The sequence below is a fragment of the Eleutherodactylus coqui genome, unplaced genomic scaffold (genome assembly GCF_035609145.1).
Source record: "Eleutherodactylus coqui strain aEleCoq1 unplaced genomic scaffold, aEleCoq1.hap1 HAP1_SCAFFOLD_26, whole genome shotgun sequence".
NCBI classification, from domain to species: Eukaryota; Metazoa; Chordata; class Amphibia; order Anura; family Eleutherodactylidae; genus Eleutherodactylus; species Eleutherodactylus coqui.
Genome location: NW_027101742.1, coordinates 1,737,903 through 1,761,122, shown reverse-complemented (window position 1 = coordinate 1,761,122; position 23,220 = coordinate 1,737,903). Strand labels below are relative to the sequence as shown.

General features: G+C 51.6%; 1 protein-coding gene across 1 annotated transcript in view; it reads left to right on the top strand.

The window, feature by feature from the left end:
* LOC136590993 (serine/threonine-protein kinase 17A-like) overlaps nt 1–23,220 on the top strand; it is a 33,821-nt gene that overhangs the window by 5,009 nt on the left and 5,592 nt on the right. Inside the window, exons 3-7 of the mRNA XM_066588458.1 lie at nt 9,556–9,768; nt 19,579–19,723; nt 22,432–22,558; nt 22,636–22,684; nt 22,792–22,968. Of these exons, the coding sequence (XP_066444555.1) occupies nt 9,556–9,768; nt 19,579–19,723; nt 22,432–22,558; nt 22,636–22,684; nt 22,792–22,968 (711 nt within the window). The remainder of the gene's footprint in view (nt 1–9,555; nt 9,769–19,578; nt 19,724–22,431; nt 22,559–22,635; nt 22,685–22,791; nt 22,969–23,220) is intronic.

Sequence of the window (23,220 nt, the reverse complement as noted above, 5' to 3'; positions counted from 1 at the left end):
ACTGAGAATCGCACCGATCCGCCAAATAAAACGAACATTATTTTTACAGCATCATAAAGCGTACAAAGGTAAACTGGAAGGACAATGGCGCCGCCGCGGCTCGTAGCGTCTGTGGCATCCCAGTGAATGTTTGATTTTCAGTATATGGTACATTTGGGGTGCGTTCACACTCTTGTGGTAAAATCTGCAGCACTTCTGCATCACCTGCCCAGCGGCGCTCGGCAGAGAATACGTGCAGCTGAGAAGTGGGACGGTGCGCGGAGGCGCGGCTGGATGGCAGATACCGAGTCAGATATGACCCAGTGATGCGGATTTTGATGCATTTTGTGACGCCGACAAGTTGGGTATTTTGTAGTAGATTTTTCCACTGTAAGATCCGCAGTATTTGCGCTGCGTGTAACCGTATCGGCGCGGATGGCGGATCTTGCTGCGACAGTTTGCGTGGGAATTCCACCCAGAAAATGCAGTTCAAAACTCGTGGCTTTTGCTATGGATTCGCGCCAAAAACAAAGTTACGGAATTTATGCAGAAAACTCCGCTATGAATTCCGCCGTCTGAACAAACCATTAAAGGCACCGTTACCTAGACAACTCGTCCCACAAAAACAAGCCCTCGTGTGCCCCAAAAAACTGGAGAGCAGGAGCATACAACAATGAAAAATGGCTGGAGGGAAGGGGTTAAAGGGGTTCTCGGAGTTACTTACTTTTAAACCCAATTACCCATGGCCAAAAATAAGAGACTATGGTCTCCTCCCCCGACCCCCTCCACCTCTGGCATCCTCCCCGCCTCTGTGCCCACGTGCTGCTGCAGCCAATCAGACCTCAGAGTGAAAAGTTTCCTTTATTTATTGTTTTTTTTGTTTTTTTAAAATTTTTTATGAATGATTTGAGTGAAACCGTCCAGCGGTGATCGATGTCCATGAAATGTTGTTGTCAGCATGCCAAAGCCGTGGGTAAGGCTGGTATGTGAGCTATGTCCACTGATTACTGCCCGCATGGTTACAAGTCATGTGCCTGCCCAATGGGGAATGAAGGAGCTGTCGGCCCTGATGTATGGTCCCCCTTGCAGGAAGCCATCAGCGATAACGTGGGCCGCCTCCTCTAGGGATCTGCCCGTCGCCGCTCGGTGAGCACATGCCCCATCGCTGTGCCAGGCCTTTGATCAGTCTGCTGTACAGGAAGGGATTTACCAGACTAATCTAACGCTTTCCTCTGTGATGTGCGCTGCGTAATCAGGGTGATGCAGCAACTTGCAAGCTTTTCCTAGCTGATAATTTCCTGTTTTATTTGCTCTGTCGCTCCTGGGACAAATACATCAAAGCTGCTGAAACACATAAGCTGTTCTGCGGCAAAGTCAGGGGCGCTTCTGCCTCAACGTCCCTCCAGAACGGATTGCCTAACAAATCCTGTTATTGGAGCAGCTTGGATACCAGTTATAATGTACTTTAGTACGCGCGTCCTTGTGATGGCGCTGGCGAAACGCAGTAGATCTCCCTTATGCTGTGGAGGCCTCCATGAAGCTGTCGGACACCATTTATGGGTTTTACTTCAGAGGCTAAAAATCACTTCTGCAATCGGGTTTTATTAAAAATATTGTACCGCATGCATCGTAATGAGCGCCTCGGCCCGGTGGTCGCGGCCCTCAGGTGGCCCGGTGGTCGCGGCCCTCAGGTGGCCCGGTGGTCGCGGCCCTCAGGTGGCCCGGTGGTCGCGGCCCTCAGGTGGCCCGGTGGTCGCGGCCCTCAGGTGGCCCGGTGGTCGCGGCCCTCAGGTGGCCCGGTTGTGGCGGCCCGGTCTTTCTCACATTGTGTTCTCAACAATCGAAGCTCCATTCTGATCCGAGTTCACATTGCGCCAAGACCTCTCGCACACGGGTGTAACGAGCTGCATGTGAACACACACCACGTATGCAATGACATGTGAATCTGCTGCATGCCTTAAGAGCTCCGTCTCGGAACGGATTAAACTCGTATGTCAAGGCTCCGCTGTAGGGAGCGATAGATGGTTATAGTGATAGATAGTTTTTATGGAATCATGACCCGTGAAGCAAGAACACCAGGACTGCCAGGGCTTGCACACCATCGCTTTAGTAGGGCTGTATTAAAGTAGTCGGTCCAGTACTTGCCCCTCCGCTGCCGCCGGGATCCAGTGCTGGTGCCTTACTGCGGTCCCGGAGTCTGTTGTGATAGGTTCCATCACCGGAAGTCAGGTGACCACTGCAGCCAATCGGAGGCAGCGTCATCATCACTGGCTCTTCTGTCATTGGTGTTCACCTTCTGAGCACCGTGATGCCAGCACTTCTGGTGACTGCAGCTGTCACAGCCAATGCCGCCGGGTCCCGTCAGCAGTGGGGGGTAAGTAAAGCTGTTTTACTACAGTAGACCAAGCCTCAGTGAGGAGGGGACAGAGCCCGGAGGACCTCGGCATTAGATCCACCCATTGGACTGTTCTATACTGACTTGCATACCGCACAGGAAGTGGGGAACAAGGGAGGAAAAGGGAAGGGTCACTTACTGTAATATGCTGTAATACACCCTGCCAAGTTCACCTCTACCCTGAGCCGTGGCCGGGTGACTCTGGTTATAAGGCCTGTCATATATTATAGGTTAACCCTTCCGATCAGCGACGAACCGCCCTCCCTGTATAACTACATCCAGACGTCGGACGCTGTATAGGACCGCCCACCGGACTCCTACATAAAAAGGAGGTACAAGCTATCTAGGAGTCTGCCCAGCCCCGCCGTCTCTACAACAATGTCCAGTGTCTTTAGGAATTTCCAGCCAAGCGGGTCCTTCAGCCGAGCGGCCGTGACCACGGAATACGCAGCCGATGGATCCCACTCATCTCAATGACTTTGTTCACTGAAGGTCTTTGTGCGATTGGGTGATAAATACGCTGCATGTTGTATCTCGGTGTGTTACATTGTAGCAGCCCATTGAGATCAATGGGAGTGCAAAACACGCAGGAAACCTCCTTATTGGCTGTTTATTTACACACCGCTTTTACGCGCTTAAATCCACTGCGTATTCCTGCGAGTAAAGAGACCGCGAATAGAGAGAAAACCGTAAGCTGCGGCGTGTTTCAGGCTGACTTCACAGACCTGCATGCCCCTTCAGCGTGTTCTGGCTGCTCTCCGCCTTGGTTGCTATGCAGTAGTTTGCCACAGTTGCTCCCCTCCCTCGGGTCACATGTGTGGCTCTAATTGTGCCGGCCGCTCCTCTTACTTTTTTCCTTTTTTAGTGCTGGTAATTTGCATGATTGTAATCCCGGCTGTCACTCTTGGTGCCGCCTCCCCGGATGTGCAAACAGCTCGTCAGAGCGGTCAGACCGGCCGTTCCTGTTCTGCACCGGTTTACTGACAATCCTTGGGTTTGTAATTGAAGATATGCTAAATAAGTCACAAATCGTCTTCCCGTGCGAAACTCCTGAGGGGTCATCCTTACCACATCTACCGTGTAACAAGGACCCCAACGCGCCACTACTAGACTGGTTCTTGGGTCACTTTGTGATGTGGCCGGCAGTGCCATCTGGTTTAGCTGCTTGATGACGTCTGATGGAAGTTCTCATGTCTAGTTGTGGTCATGCAGAGCCCCCCCCCCCCCTCTTGATATGTAACATTCTGTTACAATGTATCTGTTGCACATGTATGTGAGCAGCCGCTCCAGACCAGTGTTGGTGGTTTTTCCCTGCAGTACGGCGTTGCAGTAGTCGGAGCCGTGCGAGGGACATAAGGCGGATGTATTGGCGTGTGGCTTTGTTTCTCGCACTACGGGGGCTCATGTGCCAGTCTGTAATACATTGGGGTAAAATGCTCCAGTGTTATTAAAGGCACATCCCTCATAAATATGGTGCATCTTGGGACATATTAATCAATATACGTGGATTGGGGTTTTGGAAACGTCGTCCGCAGGTTGTGGATATTTAAATCTCTAAAATTGATTATGCTGTTGAAATGCCTCATTATTCACCACCTCCTACTCGGCGCTGATTTTACACTTCATTGCCCCCGCCCCTCCTTCTGTGCCTTTATATTAACTCCCACACACAGCACTCATCTGGTGTCACAAACCCAACGATCTGTCTTCCTGCTTGTCTTTTCCTCTATCTTCAGTACAGACAGCTCTTCACCCCCACTCTACCTGGCCCAGATCGCCATGAAGACTTCCATCCACAGCCCCCCCCCCCCTCCCCCTCTGCACACGTTCCCCTTTCTGCTACTACCACTAATGCTCCTCTCGGTGCCCCTACACAATAATGGTATCCTCCCCCAGTAATAATGGTAATTCTCTTCTCCCACGCCCTCTGTGGGCCCTACAATAGTAAGCTCCCTCTGTTACCCTCCTTCTCACGACTACCGTTGTTCTCTAATACACTCCTTGGCCACAGTTAGCACTCTATTAGTGACCAGCTCTCTCACAGATTGTGGCGGCCGGCAGCGTGCATCTTCCGTCCTGCTTCCTTGTTTCAGCGCGCCAAAGAAGGAGCTACCAGAGCGCTGTACATGGGAACAGGGTGGATGATGTATACTGCTGCAATATGTGTGTGTGTGTGTGATAGCTGGCTACTAATGAAGTACTACGGGCAAGCGGCTGATTAAGGTAGAAAACCAGTGCAATCAAACTCCTCTGTGGCCCCTTCCTTCCTCCCAGAGGATATAGAAACTGCTGCCGGAGGGGCCCGATGCATAGGGACTATTTGCAATATGGTTAAAATGTCTCTGCTTCTATGGATAAAAGTGAAAACTGCAGCGAACTCTGCAGGTGACTCCTATGTTGTAGTGATCTTCTACCAGATCCGTGGTGCCATCCGTATATGCCACTTGTGCCCTGTCCGACGTGTTATAGACTAAGGCAGAAGTGCCACAACTTGTTTCCCAGCACTAGGTGCCCCAGCTGAGTAGCCAAGCTTCTTCATTGCTGCCAAGAGGGATTTGGCACGTTCACTTGGCATTTAATTGGCACATGCATGTCAGCAGCGAGTCTCCGATGACCAGTTCTACAGGTATACTTGTTTCGGGTGTTGGGGAAGGAAGAATCTATTTTGTGTCCTGTTGAATATTAATGACTTGTCTCTGGTTGCTAACGAGCAGATGGCCGCGCGGCGCTGGAACAATTTGTCAGGAATTGGATGAACATTAGTTTCCACGTCTTTGGCTGGCAGAGGCTGTCGGTGCTTCACATGTAATTAGAGCTGTCGGTCACGTCTCGGTCTTCGTTACGTAAATGCCTCAAGTGGTGATGTGCCGTTTATAGTTGTGGGTCACAGTTTAGCGCATATCTATATATTTTATAGGGTTGGTTGTTCCATCACCTTTAGATGGCGAGACTAGTGCAATATGCATCGGTGTTATTGCATGGGTGTACTCTGAAGATCCTCAGTATTTGGATCCATCAAATGAGGTCTTGGATGAATCGTGCTACTGCGTCTTCAGATCAGATGGTCGTACCGGGTGTGGAGGAGCCGGGGGACGCCTTCTGCTTGGGTGTTGTGCCAAGGTTCTATTGTGGTCTGGGGATGGTTTATGTGACATGGTCTCCATCCATTGGTTGTAGTGACAAGAACCACGACCCCAGAGGTGAACCCTGACATTCTAGACAACATGGCAATACTCTAGAAATAGTCGGCCATACTTCCCACAAGACTATATGCCTTGGAGGGTTGGAGAATTTGGATTGCACTGGTGTGCGCAAAACTATGACCTGAACCCTACTGAAGTGCCCAGATAATTGCAGGGTGAATGGAGGGAAATGCCAGCTGACGTATATTAGACATCAATGGAAAGTATATCATGGAGAGGATCCAATGTCATTAGGGCCAAAGGAGCCCCACTAAGTATTACCATATGGAAATAAATGCTGCTGGTGGGATAGATGCTGTAAGACGCTCCCGCCGTGTACACGGAGTATCCATAGAACTCGATTTGCCAATGGTGGCCAAAAAAAGTGCTGTTGAGGTGTGTGCGTGCTTTGGCTGTACCGTATAACCTGTAATGTGGATGACCATGGCGGCTCGCAGTCAGTTATGCGCCGTACATTTTTTTCTTCTTTCACGTGTGTATTTCCCGCACCGGCTCTTGGCGATTGACTTAATGTTAATTGCATACCGTCCGCAACAAAATGGAGCGTGCTGCGACTTTTCTTCCGCTCGCGGAATAGGCAATTCGTGAGCCCGGCCTTATGCTCAGAATTTACCTGATATTTACTAAGATCTGTTTGCTCCCCAGCGAGGGTATTTGTAGAGCCGGAGCCGCTGACCGTTGTGTGGAGCCGGGAACGGAGAAATGGAAGTATGTTCCATGCATCGCTGGCATGAACAGATGCAATGTAGCAGCCGCCGGCGTCCGGGTGACATTGTATCTCCTCGCCTGTAGTCAGAGTAAGCAGCTTCCCTCGCCGGCAGGCAGTGTGATCAGCGCTCGCCTGGAAGTAGGTCAGCGGACAATGCGGTTTAGGCTCTTTATGTCCAGCCGTGACTTCATGCTGCAGCAATGTGCCGGACAAGAGTGTTTTCCTATTCATCTATGCGAGGGTCTGATCGCATGTACTACCCGACTGAGTCACCTCTACCTGTAGGGGGGGCCGCCATGTTCAGTGCCTCACCTCTACCTGTAGGGAAGGGGGGGGGGGGGCTGCCTCCTTGCTTAGTGCATTACCTCTACCTGTAAGAAGGGGGGGAAGGCGCCATGCTCAGTGCTTCCCAACCCCCCCCCCCCCCTCTACCTGCAGGGGGAGGCTGGCCTCCTTGTTCAGCGCTTCCCTTCTACCTGCAGGGAGGGGAAGCCGCCTTGTTTAGCGCTTCCCTTCTACCTGCAGGGAGGGGAAGCCGCCTTGTTTAGCGCTTCCCTTCTACCTGCAGGGAGGGGAAGCCGCCTTGTTTAGCGCTTCCCCTCTACCTGAAGGGGGAGGCTGGCCGCCTTGTTCAGCGCTTCCCCTTTACCTGCGGGGGGGGGGGGGTGCCATGCTCAGCGCTTCCCCTCTACCTGCAGGGGGAGGCTGGCCTCCTTGTTCAGCGCTTCCCTTCTACCTGCAGGAACGGGAAGCCGCCTTGTTTAGTGCTTCCCCTCTACCTGAAGGGGGAGGCTGGCCGCCTTGTTCAGCGCTTCCCCTTTACCTGAAGGGGGAGGCTGGCCGCCTTGTTCAGCGCTTCCCCTTTACCTGCAGAAGGGGGAGGCTGGCCGCCTTGTTCAGCGCTTCCCCTTTACCTGCAGAAGGGGGAGGCTGGCCGCCTTGTTCAGCGCTTCCCCTTTACCTGCAGAAGGGGGAGGCTGGCCGCCTTGTTCAGCGCTTCCCCTTTACCTGCAGAAGGGGGAGGCCGGCCGCCTTGTTTAGCGCTTCCCCCTTTATCTGCAGGGGGGGGAGGGAAGCTGCCTCGTTCAGCGCACCCCCCCCTCTACTTGCGGGGGAGGGAAGCCGCCTTGTTCAGTGCTTCCCCTCTACCTGCGGCCCTGTGAACTGTTGCCCGCTTTCAGTACTTTGTTTCCTATGGAAATGGTCCGTTAGTATGAAGTCTTCTTCTGGTATCCTTACTGTATACCCGTTGGCACAAGTCCGTGGTCACAAGGTAACCTTTACCCCTCTACGTATTGTAGTCCGTGCGCCGCACACCGAGGACTGAACTCCTGAAGGGACTTCTTACTATTGCCAGATTATTTCATGAACTAGAAATGGCATTTTAAGCAATTCTCCCCCCGCCCGGCCTTGTGGCGGCTGCGGCCCGCGGCGCTCTCACATCCCAGCTTTTACACAACAGTTGGAATTTTTAAAAAAATAAATTGCTGAATCGTTCAAATTTGAACAATAAAATGGAGCAGAAGGTCCGGATCCGATCCGCAGGCTGTAATTAGTGGGTGCCCATGATTCTCTATGGACGGCTTGATCTGCGGATCTCCCGTGCGGACGCCTGTGGACATGAGGCCTAAATGGCGCTCGTTCTGCTGTTCTCCTCTGGTACCGCGGACCGAACCCTCCTGGTAAAGCCATGGATTTTTCTTTATCTGTGTTGTAACTGGATGTCCGAGCGAACGATTACCGCTGCGTGTAAAAGTACTCAAGGCTAAGGGTTCAGACTGTATCATGTGTGCGCTGGACGGCGAATGGAGTCACTGAACGCTCATTGATGCGCCTGTAGATGTTGCGTATTGATATACGCAGGAGAAATAGATCGCAGCATACAATCGTGAGCCCCATACATTGTATAGGGAACGTATGAAATGCTGTTTATACTCAACCCCGCTATGAAACGGGGCAGGAAAGTGTGAAAAACAGAATATCTATAAACCATGTCATACGCAGCGGGTTATGCCTACGCCGGTGGCCGGGAGCCCTTATCGCGGCCGGGAGCCCTTATCGCGGCCGGGAGCCCTTATCGCGGCCGGGGAGCCCTTATCGCGGCCGGGGAGCCCTTATCGCGGCCGGGGAGCCCTTATCGCGGCCGGGGAGCCCTTATCGCGGCCGGGGAGCCCTTATCGCGGCCGGGGAGCCCTTATCGCGGCCGGGGAGCCCTTATCGCGGCCGGGGAGCCCTTATCGCGGCCGGGGAGCCCTTATCGCGGCCGGGGAGCCCTTATCGCGGCCGGGGAGCCCTTATCGCGGCCGGGGAGCCCTTATCGCGGCCGGGGAGCCCTTATCGCGGCCGGGGAGCCCTTATCGCGGCCGGGGAGCCCTTATCGCGGCCGGGGAGCCCTTATCGCGGCCGGGGAGCCCTTATCGCGGCCGGGGAGCCCTTATCGCGGCCGGGGAGCCCTTATCGCGGCCGGGGAGCCCTTATCGCGGCCGGGGAGCCCTTATCGCGGCCGGGGAGCCCCTATCGCGGCCGGGGAGCCCCTATCGCGGCCGGGGAGCCCCTATCGCGGCCGGGGAGCCCCTATCGCGGCCGGGGAGCCCCTATCGCGGCCGGGGAGCCCCTATCGCGGCCGGGGAGCCCCTATCGCGGCCGGGGAGCCCCTATCGCGGCCGGGGAGCCCCTATCGCGGCCGGGGAGCCCCTATCGCGGCCGGGGAGCCCCTATCGCGGCCGGGGAGCCCCTATCGCGGCCGGGGAGCCCCTATCGCGGCCGGGGAGCCCCTATCGCGGCCGGGGAGCCCCTATCGCTCAGCATATGCCCCAAGTGAACAACGGACACATATTTATTTGCTTCTCGTTCGCCGCTTCACCTATTAGCAATGGAGGCAGGTGGGCCGGAACAATTCCCCTCCTTCCCGCCCCCCACTCACTGTGATCACCTCTTCAATGAGGTAATTGACTAAATGGTAATTGGGCCATTGTCTTCCCTTCCCTGCATATTTGTCAGGAGTTCACAGATGGAAACTAGATGACAAGGCCGAGGTTCCCATGGAAGCAGTCTGTACGCCACATAAGGCTTCCCGCTGTGTACGCACCGCCCACTGACTCCCATCCTGTGAACAGTATACGGCGGGGTGTCTGTAGACCGCCATATAGTACACTGCAGTATCCAGGCTGCTCTGAACACTTGGGCTATAGCTGTATACAATGTATTCTGCTCGGTTGGGGAGCGCTGCAGCAGTTTTCGTTTAAACCTTCTTTTTTTTGCCCTCTTAGGGGTAAGTTTGCCGTGGTTCGAAAATGTATCGAGAAAGAAACGGAGAAAGAGTTTGCTGCAAAGATCATGAGAAAACGAAGAAAGGGCCAAGACTGCCGTATGGAGATCCTGCATGAGATCGCAGTCTTGGAGCTGGCGAAGGACAACGCTTGGGTCATCAAGCTGCACGAGGTCTACGAGACCCCAACGGAGATGATCCTGGTCCTAGAATAGTAAGTACCCCTTATCCCATGGACACGGGCAGATTGCGTTACTTTGGTGCCGCATGAATGTAATACATATGGGGCCGTTGTTGTCCACCATATCAGCTGTATCTAAGCGGGAGGTACCACCATGGCTGTATCTAAGCGGGAGGTACCACCATGGCTGTATCTAAGCGGGAGGTACCACCATGGCTGTATCTAAGCGGGAGGTACCACCATGGCTGTATCTAAGCGGGAGGTACCACCATGGCTGTATCTAGGCGGGAGGTACCACCATGGCTGTATCTAGGCGGGAGGTACCACCATGGCTGTATCTAGGCGGGAGGTACCACCCTGGCTGTATCTGGGTGGGAGGTACCACCCTGGCTGTATCTGGGTGGGAGGTACCACCCTGGCTGTATCTGGGTGGGAGGTACCACCCTGGCTGTATCTGGGTGGGAGGTACCACCCTGGCTGTATCTGGGTGGGAGGTACCACCCTGGCTGTATCTGGGTGGGAGGTACCACCCTGGCTGTATCTGGGTGGGAGGTACCACCCTGGCTGTATCTGGGTGGGAGGTACCACCCTGGCTGTATCTGGGTGGGAGGTACCACCCTGGCTGTATCTGGGTGGGAGGTACCACCCTAGCTGTATCTGGGTGGGAGGTACCACCCTGGCTGTATCTGGGTGGGAGGTACCACCCTGGCTGTATCTGGGTGGGAGGTACCACCCTGGCTGTATCTGGGTGGGAGGTACCAATCCTCATCCACTTGTGATTTTGCTGGGGTAACTCTTCTGCAGGGTAACATGGCACAGACACTTGCTCACATTACTGGCTTATCATTGGAGGCTCTCTTGCTTTTGGCTTCAGAACACCTGAACTGCCCTTACATGAGCTAACCTTGTTCCTTTTTTAAAGGTGGTTCTCCTACTTTTAGCTGTTTTCAGACATTGCGTAGTGGCCCGGGTTGGTACTGCAGGCTGAGTTCCATTCACTTCAATAGGATTCAGCCTGCAGTACCAACATGGGCCACTGTGCACTGTACAGAGCTGTCTGAAAACAGCTAAAAGTAGGACAACCCCCTTAACAGACTTGTTGCCTCCATATTTGTTTTTGTTGGAGTTGTTTGTGCACAGGAGATATTTGGGTCCTGTTCTACCTTAGAAGGAAGAGGAGTCGGATATTTCAGTGTGTAATCTCCTAGTTTACAGCGTGCGGGGGGGGGGGGGGGGGGTGCGCTGTGCTGTTCCATGTATGAGTATATACAGGTAATGGCCTTTCACGAAAGTGTTACTCATGCACTGGGTGATATAAGATAATTGTCTGTAATTCGGGCCTCATCGCTGCTGGTGGGACAATAATTGTCATATATTGTGGTGTGTAATTTGGGGTGGTTTCACTTCTGCGCTCGGGGTTCCGGGTTTCTGCTCTGTTCGGGAAGAACGAAAACAGGAGACAGTCTCCGAACAGGGCTGTGCGGACCCCATTGGGCTGTGCGGACCCCATTGACTTTAATGCGGTCCGCCCAGTTTCAGTGAAGCCCCGGGAACAAGTAGGAAACGTCGTGAGGTTTGATACGGATATTATAGTTTTGTTGAGTTTATGGAGAATCCTCTAGACTCCTCCTCCATTAGGGCTCAGGCCCACGGCCGTGGTGTCGCAGCGTATCCCACGGTGAGTCGCAGTAATGGAAGCCAATGGACTGTCGTTCCATGCACTACGGTGTGTGGGCGCTGCGTATCGATGCGCAAGAGAAATACATCGCAGCATGCTATATGTCTCTGCATATCACACGCAGCCCTTGTATGATGCGCTTCATATGCAATATGGTTAAAAAAAAAAAGTGCGTGACTTGCGGGCGTGCGCAGTGCTGCAATGGCCCCTTGCCTTCCACATACGGCCGTGGGCATGAGTTTTCACTTCCGATCGCTGTGAATGTCTATCTGTGGCTGCTGCTCACCCGTAGATAGTCTATAGGGAACCCTAAATAACTCGGCTCTACTCGCCACGTGCCGATCCGGCCTTCTCATAAGATCTCATACACTTTCATTACTGCTTCCTGACTTTGCGATCTCCCAGTTGCGGCGGCTTTTGCGGCGTACCGCTTGCCCTCCGGCTTATCTTACGAATATGGACTGGCACAGAAAGCGTCGTATTAAGCATAAGACATTGCTCCATTCCAGTAACCACTAGCAGCATTGTGAATGCAGCTCTGCAGGAGAATGGTAAGATGCAACTGAAGAGCCATGCAAGAAGCAGAATACGTGATATTAGACTGCCTACAAGTGTCCCAGTTGTCATATTTGCATCGGGGACGCCCCCTTGCCTTCCCCATCACTTCTACATTAAGGCTAATGTATATTTTCTCTGCTAACGATGGGTCTGGCTGTCGCCCGGCAGGCAGAAGTCTGTCTTATGTGCTGTAGCTGGCAACTAGCTGCTGTCCCCCCATGGGTGAGCGATAGAAGAAAGGCTGCATTGTGTCCGTATTTGTGCCTTGGCGTTCTGCCCGGGACTCACGCACCAAACACAAACAGTTTGTAAAACAAAAATCTGCCTCTCACGCCATCCCACCGCTGCGCCCTGCAGACCCCCACGTCCCCGGGCGTGGACCCCATATCTATGGGACCCCTGGTTAATGGGACTTCAGCTCTGCAATGCCGCTGCCCTTCCACATAGAGTTCAGGACAGCATAGACTTCAGGCGTCCTGGCCGGGTGGCTGCTTCTCCCCTGATGGGACTTGTTGTCCGCCTCTCGCACGCGGAGCTTCCAGGCTGAACGGAGAATACAATGTATCTTATCACAAAAAGGCAGCGTGCCTCGTGTCCCCGTGTAGACGGCGCTCAGCGGAGTATCGCTCCTCAGTACTTGAGGGGAGTGTTGTGTAGCGCTGGTTATCCTCCGATACACGGAGACTCTGCAGACCTCACGGCGCCGCGGATTCACTCATTCGTAGCGTCGGTTCTGTTGCAGAATTTGCGATGGAGTGAAAATCGCACCAAAATCTGTATAGAACGCGGCCCCAGACACGTCTTGGTTGTGAAAATCCACAATGGCGTAAAAAACGACTGAAGCGTCCGCGGGCACACGCTGTATGTGCGTCCGCGGGCACACGCTGTATGTGCGTCCGCGGGCACACGCTGTATGTGCGTCCGCGGGCACACGCTGTATGTGCGTCCGCGGGCACACGCTGTATGTGCGTCCGCGGGCTCACGCTGTATGTGCGTCCGCGGGCTCACGCTGTATGTGCGTCCAACCGCCGTCTGCAGGTATCTGTGCAGCAGCTGACGTGGTAATCTGCTGGAAGGTATTAGCGCGGCTGGCTGCGTGTCACGGCTTTATCTCCGGCTCCTCCACACGCACGCCTTCTGATGTCCTTCCCTCTCGGCTAGCTTACTGTCTGCGCTCTATTCACCTTCTAGTAAACGTCATATTTTGTGTAATAATTGATATATTACATAGGCGAATGTGATATTGCGCTTACAAACCTGCAATTTTTCACGAGACTGCGATATAATTGTGATTTAAATCTCATCTGCGATCTTCATGCACGGTTTCGGTTCGCAAGTGTTTAGCGTGACGTCAATGTGAACCACGTGATGTCTCTCAGGGTCTCATTCAAGACAACAAGCGAGGCGGTTTAAGGGGAACTCCAAAAGAGAGAGCGCTGCAAGAGGAAAAGTCGCCGGTGCAAATTCAGTCAAAAGGAAGTATTTAATTTCCGTGTGCATCGCACAAAACGCACGTGAGAATACGAGTGACTGCACCCTAAACATTGGGGTGTAGAAGGATATGGGGGCGGGGGGTAGATGCCGGCAGCCAATACACTCCCGCAATGGCTCTGATCAGCAGTGCTGCTCACCGGAGCTGTTGACCCTTTAAATACTGCGGTCAATTCTGACGCTTGTTTCATGCACCACGAAGGGATGGGCGAGCGTTTCCCATTGATTTCACGGCAAGTGATGTTTGACCCATTTAAAACAATGGACGATGCGTTCTGACGGACGGGAAAAAATGGGACAGGCAATGTTTTTTTTTCTTTCTTTGCCTTGCACAGTCTCTGTGGGGGGGGGGGGATCACTCGTATGTATGACTCCATTTAAAAGAATGGAGATTACCTTTTACGGGTCAACGCACAAGACGCCATGTGACTAGCTTCAGGCCACTCTTACGCGGCGTCCGTTAAACGCAGCGTTTTATCGCAATCTTAATGGGCGTTCATTCTGATTCCGTGTTTAGACTAGTTTTCAGCGCTGTCTGCTCTATTGTCGCGCTCGGCTGAAGCTCCGGTGAAATCAGTGGAGGCGTTTTACAGTGTTTAGCGCTGCGGTTTAAGTGCTGATAAAAGGTGTCCCCGTGTCCGGACTCCACTCTCGTTTGCTGTTTACTGCTTTGTTTTTGCGCCTTAACGCACCTCCTCACCCATCGCAGTGGTGGGGTGCGTTAGAAACTGCTGTCGGACGCCATAACGAAAACAGCGGTAGACTCGCAGCTTTCACACACTGCTGGTGGACGGTGGGGGCAGTATTTGCCAATCTGAGTACCCAAAACCCTGAGCATTGGACCCCTTATACATGGAAGTCGTCTTCCTGAAAGCATTGCTGCAGAATATCTCTGTATGGCGGCGCACGGTGGCCATGCCGCTCTGTAGAGGATCGGGGCGGAGATCTTTATCCCTTCTCAGAGACTGAGCGACTCCTGTTTACATTTGAGGATTGGCTAATAGTCGTTGTGTTACATTCACTGAAACGGAACGACTGGCAACTACCGAGTGACTTCTCGCCCATCAATGCTTGTTTGAGCGATTTATTCCGGTCACTATCGGCCCGTGTAAGGGTACCTTTAGGAAAGGGGTAAAGGGGTTTCTTGCCTAAGTCTTCAGCTTTTACACAGGCCGATTTATATGGACAACTGTTGGCCCATGCCCACACCGGCCCCGGCTGGGCACGGAGCGAGAAGTCTATTAGTTGTCGCCATTTGTTCCATTTCAGTGAGCTGTACCTGAACTACTACTGACCGACTCAACGCAAACCAGGATCACTGTCTCTGAGCGGCTGCCTGTTTCTTTGCGGGCGGCTGGAAGATATCTCTGGCCCTGGCCATCTTCATTCTCTGAACGATTATCATTCTTGTGTGAAGGCGGAGGAGCGATGGTTTCGGGAATGTACCGTGTCAAGGTCCCTTCTAGAATAGCATCTTGTAGCTCTTCAGGGTTTCCTGAAGCTGTTGGGTAAGAGGCCTTGTAGATCCGGTCTTATATGTTTGGTAGGTCTTGCCTTTTTTGTTTGGGTAGGATATAATACAAACACACAGCTCATTTCCCCCCTACCTCCCAGGGATTCGCTCCCCACCGGCACACGGACAAACCCAAGGAGCGGGGTCCTCCATGAGCATCGGAGAGGCGGCGGCGGCGCAGGGCCTCGGCAGGGGAGGCGGCGGCGCAGGGCCTCGGCAGGGGAGGCGGCGGCGCAGGGCCTCGGCAGACTTCCAGTGAAATATTGATAGAAATGAAAAAAGATTGTCGGTACACGGAGCACCGATCCCCAGCGGGTTCCGTGTTTCAGTACTTATACTAATTACAAGATATTTTATTGGAACGGACGTTGGACTTTTTCTCTACTTTTCGCACCACCCCCAGATGTTCTGTAGACGCTACACCGTATGTCTGGCTGTATACAATGTGTAGCCCGCTGCAGCGCTAGGCGATGTGAAGTGCTGGAAACTTGCACCATCGGTCACAAAACAAGGTCTTGTCGAGTCCCGCAGAGACATAATGCCGCAGTCTGTGTTGTGCAGGGCACATCTTCAGCTGCCAACAAACTCTGTCCTGCCAGTCACCTTGTAGCGAGTCTATAAGGCTATTATATATAGTCTATAACTCATAAAATGCTGAAATGAGTCACAAGATGGCTGATGTCTGTATTATGGAATCATTTACCTCTGTGGGACCATAAAGGCATCCATACCAAAGCCAGGCTTCTCTAGGTGACACGTACACACGGAGGTTGAGGGGGTACATGGGTACACGAGCCACTGTGGCAGAGGCAAATGACACGGGTATGTTAAGGCTTCATAATAATGGTTGACTCGCCATGTGGACCTCGGGTGCTGGAGATCTTCTCACAGATGAGGGACTCGTGTTTACACCAAGCAAGAAGTCTTTCCGTTTCAGTACGCTGGAATGGAACAACTGGCAACGACTGAGTCGCTCATTGCGCTGTCGGGGGGCCGCGTGTACCCCGCCCATTATCTCTCATTCAGGTGATTATTCTGGCGACTATTGGCCTCTGTAAAGAGTATAAAGGTACCTTTTAGGGAAGAAAAAAGCTTTTCTAAAGGTAACGCTCTTGTACTTACTGGGTGGTACATATACCGTCTGTTACAGATGGTGGTTTCATTTTGTTTTCCCCTTACCCTCTTGTGCCGCCTTATATATGGTCGCCTAAATTGCTCAAACAAGTGTTTTATGGGTGACTGGTGACCTGTGTGCCCACGGCCCCTGACGGGGCGCACAGTGGAAGTCGCTCAGTAGCCACTAGTCATTCCGTCAAAAGGTTCTAAGAGGAAAAGCATAGAGCGACTTATTAAGGAGGTGATGCTTATAGAATAGTTAGTAGGGTGTCAGTCCAATTACCGTCACCACAGGTAACGGGCATAGAAATGGAGAAAATGATGACCGTGGGCACAACCCAGCTCAAAAGAAAAGGGCTAAACTCTATTTCTTAATTATTAATTGATGGCCAGCACAACGTGTCTTGGAGACTCGGGCCCCTTCTTCAGAAATGGGCAGAAAGAATAAAGGGATGTTAGCGGATATTCATGCCCTGTACTCCCAGGAAGGAAGAATTGGTGGGTTTGTCTTTCCTGGGAGTACAGGGCATGAATAGCCACTAACATCCCTATATTCTTTCCAGGCCATTTCTAAAGAAGGGGCCTGTGTCTCCGAAACACGTTGTGCTGTCTATCAATTCAGACGAAATTGGTTAACCCCCTTTTGCTTTTATGTGCTTTACATTACAAGGGTTGCGCCTACGGTCCATCATTTTCTCCTTTTTACAGTTAAAGGGATCCTCTCGTGTTTAGAAAAAGTGGATACACAGGGTTCCTTTTTCGAAAAATGTCCATTGGCGGTCAGGTCTGAATCTCGGCAGATATACCGGGCACATCGCGTGGGGAGGAGTGTTGCGGAGTAAAGAAGTGGACCCTAAGTTTTCTAATCACAAACCACTCCTTTATGACCCCTCCCCCTTGCCACAGATCAGAATGTTATCCCAGTGTTTTGCATTCGTCTTCTCCGACTCTCCAAAAACGTATCCTAAAAGGTTAATGGTGTTCGATGTGAGACAGAAGTTACATAATGAGTGGCTCTGCGGGCAGGAACTGATTAATGGCCCTGCTATGAAATATCCCGGCCTCCTATAAGCTGCACTAACTGTATTCTGTAATGTGTGGGAAACATTCCAGGGGCCTCTTGGTATTTACTGTCTTAATAGGATAAGTAATGGTGGAGGAACGGGGCAGAAGTTCACGTCTGGCTGTCGTCTTGGTTCTAGAATTGAGCGCCACCTTAAAGGGTAGCATATCGGAAGACAATAGCTGCGCGGTTACTATGCAAGGCTGCCATTGAGAAGGTGTAAATAAAATGCCAGTTGTATGTTAATTGTATTGTAATTCAGTAAGCGTGGACGTCTCCTCTCCTGCAGACCCCCCCCCCCCCCCCCCCCCTGCGACCAGCAGCCAAGCGATGATGTAAGCGCTTACACAAGCGGCTGGCATTGTGTGACATTGCTGTAGCAGGTTCGCAGGAGCTCCCAGAGCCACACTCAGCCCTTCCGGCTCTCCGCATCCTGAAGAGTTGTGTTTGTAATACGTTCGTTACATAACAACCTCCCCAGACAATCGGGAAACTGATCCTCCTCATTGTTGCTTGTACAGACTTAATGTGATTGCTTTCTACAGTTAAAGGGGGAGGGGAATTTTTTTATTAACCCCCTCAAGGACCCTAGGGTGTTTTGGTACAGAACAACAAGGCACTTTTTAAGGATTTTAACCGTGGGGTGCTTGTTTGGGCATATTTTATTTACTTCAGCTGCCATTATTTCTGCTGTGTCTTTTTGTTCTGACATGTCCCCCAGGATGTCATCTAAAGCCTCTGGGGGGTCATTCACATTGTCAGTTTTATTTATTTTTTTTCCCCTCACATTTTCACTGTAGCTGGAACATTCATAGGAACCCCAGTTACCGGGAAAACCTCCTTTAGTGACAATAGTCACTAACTGAGCTGATCAGGGTCTGCTAGGACCCTTCAGCCTTACTGTAACAGGGGGCACCCAGTGGTCACATGATCGCTGGGTCGCAAAGTAGAAATAACACTTCTGCTTTCTCTCTTTAGTACATGGCACTCATTGAATGCTATGAAGCTGTGAAAAGTAGAAGGCAGAAGCGGTTAAACGCTTCTCCCTTCTCCTGTGTCCTCGGCTATGTCTGAGAACTGAGGAGCTGACCTGCTTCTGCTTAGTTGCAGAAGTGGGGCTTTACTCCTGCGCCGTACTTCTATTAGCCAGGATTAAAGCCCAGGACCAAGCGCCGTATGTTTACTGCTACTGGTCCTTTAAGGGGTTAAGATGCACATACCATGGCCCAAAAAGTCAGGTTTGCGCTATAATTTATGCCAGAAACTGGTATAAATTCTAGTGTAGTTGTCAGTCGGTGGGCGGCCATGATGCTTCTGCAGAGTCCTGCCTGCTTTATAGAGGAGCGCTGAGGACTTTTTATAAGGGGCTGTAAGTTATACATTTTTGTACAAGTATGGCTTGGGCCGCCTGCACACGGGCGGAAATCCCGCGGCGGTATTTCCCGCGGGATTTCCGCCACTGAAAGTTTGCATAGGAGTGCATTACAATACGCACTTCTATGCAGACGGCCGCGGTTTGGCCGCGCGAAATGTCGCGCGGCGAACAAATCGCGGCATGTCTTATTTTTGTGCGGGGCTTGCACTCACCCGGCCGCCGGCTCCGGTCTGCGCATGCGCCGGCTGCGTAGCAGCCGGCACATGAAAGAGCCGGGGCCGCCAGGCGCGGGTGAGTACGCGCTCGTCCCTGTAGGCTGTCGGGTCCCGCGGCGAGAATTCTCGCTGCCGGATCCGACCCGCTCGTCTGCAGGCGGCCTTGCACAGAAACTTGGAAACTTTTTACTCCGGAGTTCTGGCTCATGGCCTGTATTAAGTCGTCCTCCTCCACATGTTTGAGGTATTCCACTACTGTCCTCATGCAGTACCTGAGTGTGTGATCATAGCCTGGTGGGTTACTTGTCTTGGAAGCCGTAGTGTCTGTGCCGCTGTCCACAAGTGTTTCTTTTTAACAATAGTGGTGTCTTCCAGAGACATCTTAAAGGGGCTTTCTAGTTGTAAACTACTGATGGCCTATTTTCGGGATAGACTGGCTAGGGTCTGCCACCTGGGATCCGCACTGATTGCCGGACCAGTGTGCTCATGCACATAGCTGATTTCTGCAGGATTCGAGCAGCTCCCTTCTCATTGCAATAACAGAACTTGGTGGTATTACACGCAAAGTTCACATTTGCTTCAATGGTAACTTTACTTATAATACCAAGCCTGGCCACTGCAGTGAGAACGGAGCTGTCTACTTCCTGCAGAAATCAGCTCGGTGCACAAGCACATCAGCCTGGCAAATAGCGGATTAGCAGGGATCCTGGGAGATGGACCGCCGCAGATCTACTATTGACTGCCTAGCCTGAGGATGGGCCATCCGTAATTTACAACCGGACAAACCCATGAAGGTATTCTTGTGCTGATGTGGCAATTCTCTCTGTTCCTCAGTGCTGCCGGCGGTGAAATCTTCAACCAATGTGTAGCAGAAAGGGAAGAGGCCTTCAAAGAGAAGGATGTTCAGAGGCTCATGAGACAGATCTTAAAAGGAGTGTCCTTTCTCCACAGACACAATGTTGTCCATCTTGACCTGAAGGTAAGTACAAGCCAGTGGAGGCTTCTGTACATCCGCTGGTCTCTCCTGTCAAGTCGTCCTCAGGCTTTTCTTGGTTAATTCTACACTTATGCAGTTGTTGTTGCTTGAGGGCGTCTAGATATCAACACCCCCCCCCCCCCCCCCCCATCCCCCATCCCATTGTAGAGAAGGGACTTATGACTTATATTGGCAGCTTTGTTTTGCACAAGAAGAATGATGTCTTCCACTCTTTTATTGAAAGAAAGTCCAGTGTTTGACTCTGAGCTCCGAGTCACAGAGGCGGGCTGTGTTGGAGCTCCTCCCTCTTGTGTAGGCGGAGAGAAGGCGGCACTGCTCCGCCCCGTGGCACTGCTCCGCCCCCGTGACACTGCTCCGCCCCCGTGACACTGCTCCGCCCCCGTGACACTGCTCCGCCCCCGTGACACTGCTCTAATTCACACTTCAAAGTGTAGTTGTTGTGAAATGCTGCAGTGTTTCAGAATGAAACCTACATGGGGGTGACGGGCGTTGAGCAGCAGGAGTCTGGTGGCAGAGCCCCTCTAAGCACCTTAGTACATCCCTGCTCTATAATAGGGCTGTCAACACTTATGTGTAAAGTCACGGCATCAAGCCTATAAATGGCTGTAAAATGCAGACCTGCAAACAGACCCGACGTGCTTAGAGGGTGGAGATAGAGCTGCATTAATTGACCCAATGGCTGCAGCGCTTCTAGCGAGACGGCAACTGCTGAGCGGACAAATCCCTCTCCAATTGTTTAACCCGCTGCTGTGAAGAATCAGCACTAAATGCATTAATACTCTGCTGGACAAACTGCGACTCCAGGACCGTCAGGAATCTGATCCCCTGGGCAATGCAAACAAGGGCAGTCCCAAACGGACACTTTGGAGTATACACTGTCCATATATATGTGCCCATAATGTAGAGCTGATGAGATACGGGGTCATTCTCAAAAGCTCAGGCCTTATTACTTTAAAGAGCCACTCCAGCAAAACACTTTATTTTTCTTTCCTCATCCCTGCCCTTCTCACCTGATTGCCTGTCACACACTAGACATCTGCTATGTAATGCAGTGCAGCCTCCTGTCTGATACTTATTAAACACCATATTGATGTCCAGATTTCTTCCTGCTTTCACTATTTTGTGCTTTCAATCCCATAATGCAACAGCACAGCATCACATGACCAGCTAGAGACTGTACCATCTCTGCCTGCAGGGAGGACCGTGCCATTACCATATGTATTCTATATTTACCTAAATAAGTTAGAGAGGAGGCTGAACTATCGTCTTCACCAAAACTCATCACAGTTATTGCTGATGATTAGATGTTACGGTTAGTCCCCCCCCCCCCTAAAAAAAAGAAAGAGGGACCGCCTTGGCTAAAAATCTAGGGACTCCTATAAATGATAAAATGTTTTGTAGTTACAACTAGTATGCTGGTCTGCCTTGTGACACAAGATCTGAGACTGCGCTGGAGTACGATGTATTATGATGGGGAAGGCTCGGCTTACCGGTGACTCATGTGTTTGTAGAACAGGATGCAATGAGAACGTCAATAGTCAATGTAGATGGAGGAAATATGGAGTTAAACAAATGACTTGGTAAGGCGCTAAGAGAGGGTTTGTCAGGCTTGGTCAAACTACTCCAAGTCCTACTGAGTAAAGCAGATCAGTAGGGTACGCTCTGCCGGAAGACCCCAATATCTAGTAGAGCAACGCCTGGTGGTGTTGAACATAAACTGTCTGTAGTGCGACCTCTAGGTAGCTGCTCTGAGTCCATATCTGACGTGACTAGGGAGATAATTCATGTCATTCCACTGTTGGAAAGGGCTGTGGCCTGTTCCTCAACCTATGACATGTCAATCGGTCACATGGTCTTTCTGAGCTACAATAATGGGTAGAGCCACTACAAAATGTACAGCGCTGTGACTGATATAGATTGGGACTGAGCTACAGAAAAGCCATGTGACCAATGGATGTTTCTGATGTCACAGGCCAAGGAAGAAGACCCTACAAGCAACTGACCCGTGGGGCTCCGACATCCAGGACCCCGAACAATGTGATATTAAATAGCTAAGTTCCGGATAATCCATTTTAATGGGTCGGACATTGATTTACAGGGTAGCTACCTAAAGATGGCGCTGTGGAGGGTTTCCTTCCTTCTGGAGGATGAGCAGGGTGTGTACTTCCCCAGGGAACATCTCCTTGCAGAGACCGGCTACATCTCCGCAAGGAGAACCAATCCTTTCTAAGAGGAAAGGAACAAATTTATTTTGTACCTCTGACCGACCTGTAGAGATGAAGGGAGGCACAGTGGACAACTGCCGCTCCGTTGATCTGTTCATGGTGGTGACCTGTGTCGTCCCTGTTCCTTCCCTCATGATATCTCTGTGACCATCTGCCTCCTCGATAGCGTGAAGTTAGTCTTCAGTGAAGTGGAGGGAGCTCGTATACAAGACTCCCCAGTGGTTGGCCACGAGCTGCGAGTAGTGGAGTTAGAGGCCCATTTTTACACGACCGGTTATCGTTCAGACCAGTGAAGGTGAACGATTTCTCATTTGATTGAGCCAACAATGTATCTGCCAGTATAAACGGGCTGCCCAAGAGAACTCAACAGTGTCCGTCCTTCAAGAAACCGTTAGGTGGAAACGGACCTTTAGGTAAAATTGTCACTCACAATCTTTTTTTTTTTTTTTTTTCCCCCATTCACAGCCACAAAACATTTTGTTGACCAGCGACCGTCCACTGGGGAACATAAAGATAGTGGACTTTGGCCTATCCAGGGTAGTCAACAACCATGAAGAATTAAGGGAGATCATGGGGACCCCGGAATATGTTGGTAAGTGTCCCGTAAACCGTCCTCCTTTGGGTGCACTTAGAATGTGTAGTGGACTAACTGTATCCTTCTCTCTTTAGCACCTGAAATCTTGAGTTATGATCCAATCAGCACAGCGACAGATATGTGGTAGGTTCATTTCTAACGTACTTGTTTATGGTGTGATGGTAGCACAGTGCCGTGTATGAACTCGCCCCTCCACGGTGATGACTTGCGGTCTATTTCCCCCATTACAGGAGCATTGGTGTGTTGGCGTACATCATGCTGACGGGTACGTCTCCGTTCCTGGGTGACGACAAGCAGCACACTTTCCTCAACATTTCCCAGCTGAACATCAGTTTCACAGAAGACTTTGAAGGAATCTCTGAACCAGCGGTCGACTTCATGAAAACCCTTCTTGTGAGGGAGCCCGAGTAAGTGCTCCTCCATGATGATGGCTCTTTATGGCCTTTCCTTCCTGCGTGAACCGCTGACTTCACACTTTTGACTTGCTTACGATGCGTGTCTAGGACTAGTTTATTCCGGCGTCGTCATTGTTTGTTTTTATTGGACTAGATGCCCAGACTATCTGATCATAGGCTAAGTATTGCAATAATTCTCTATGAATTTGCATGGCTTGTGTCTTTAATGTCAGTGTACATGCCAAAAATCATGGGACAGCAGTA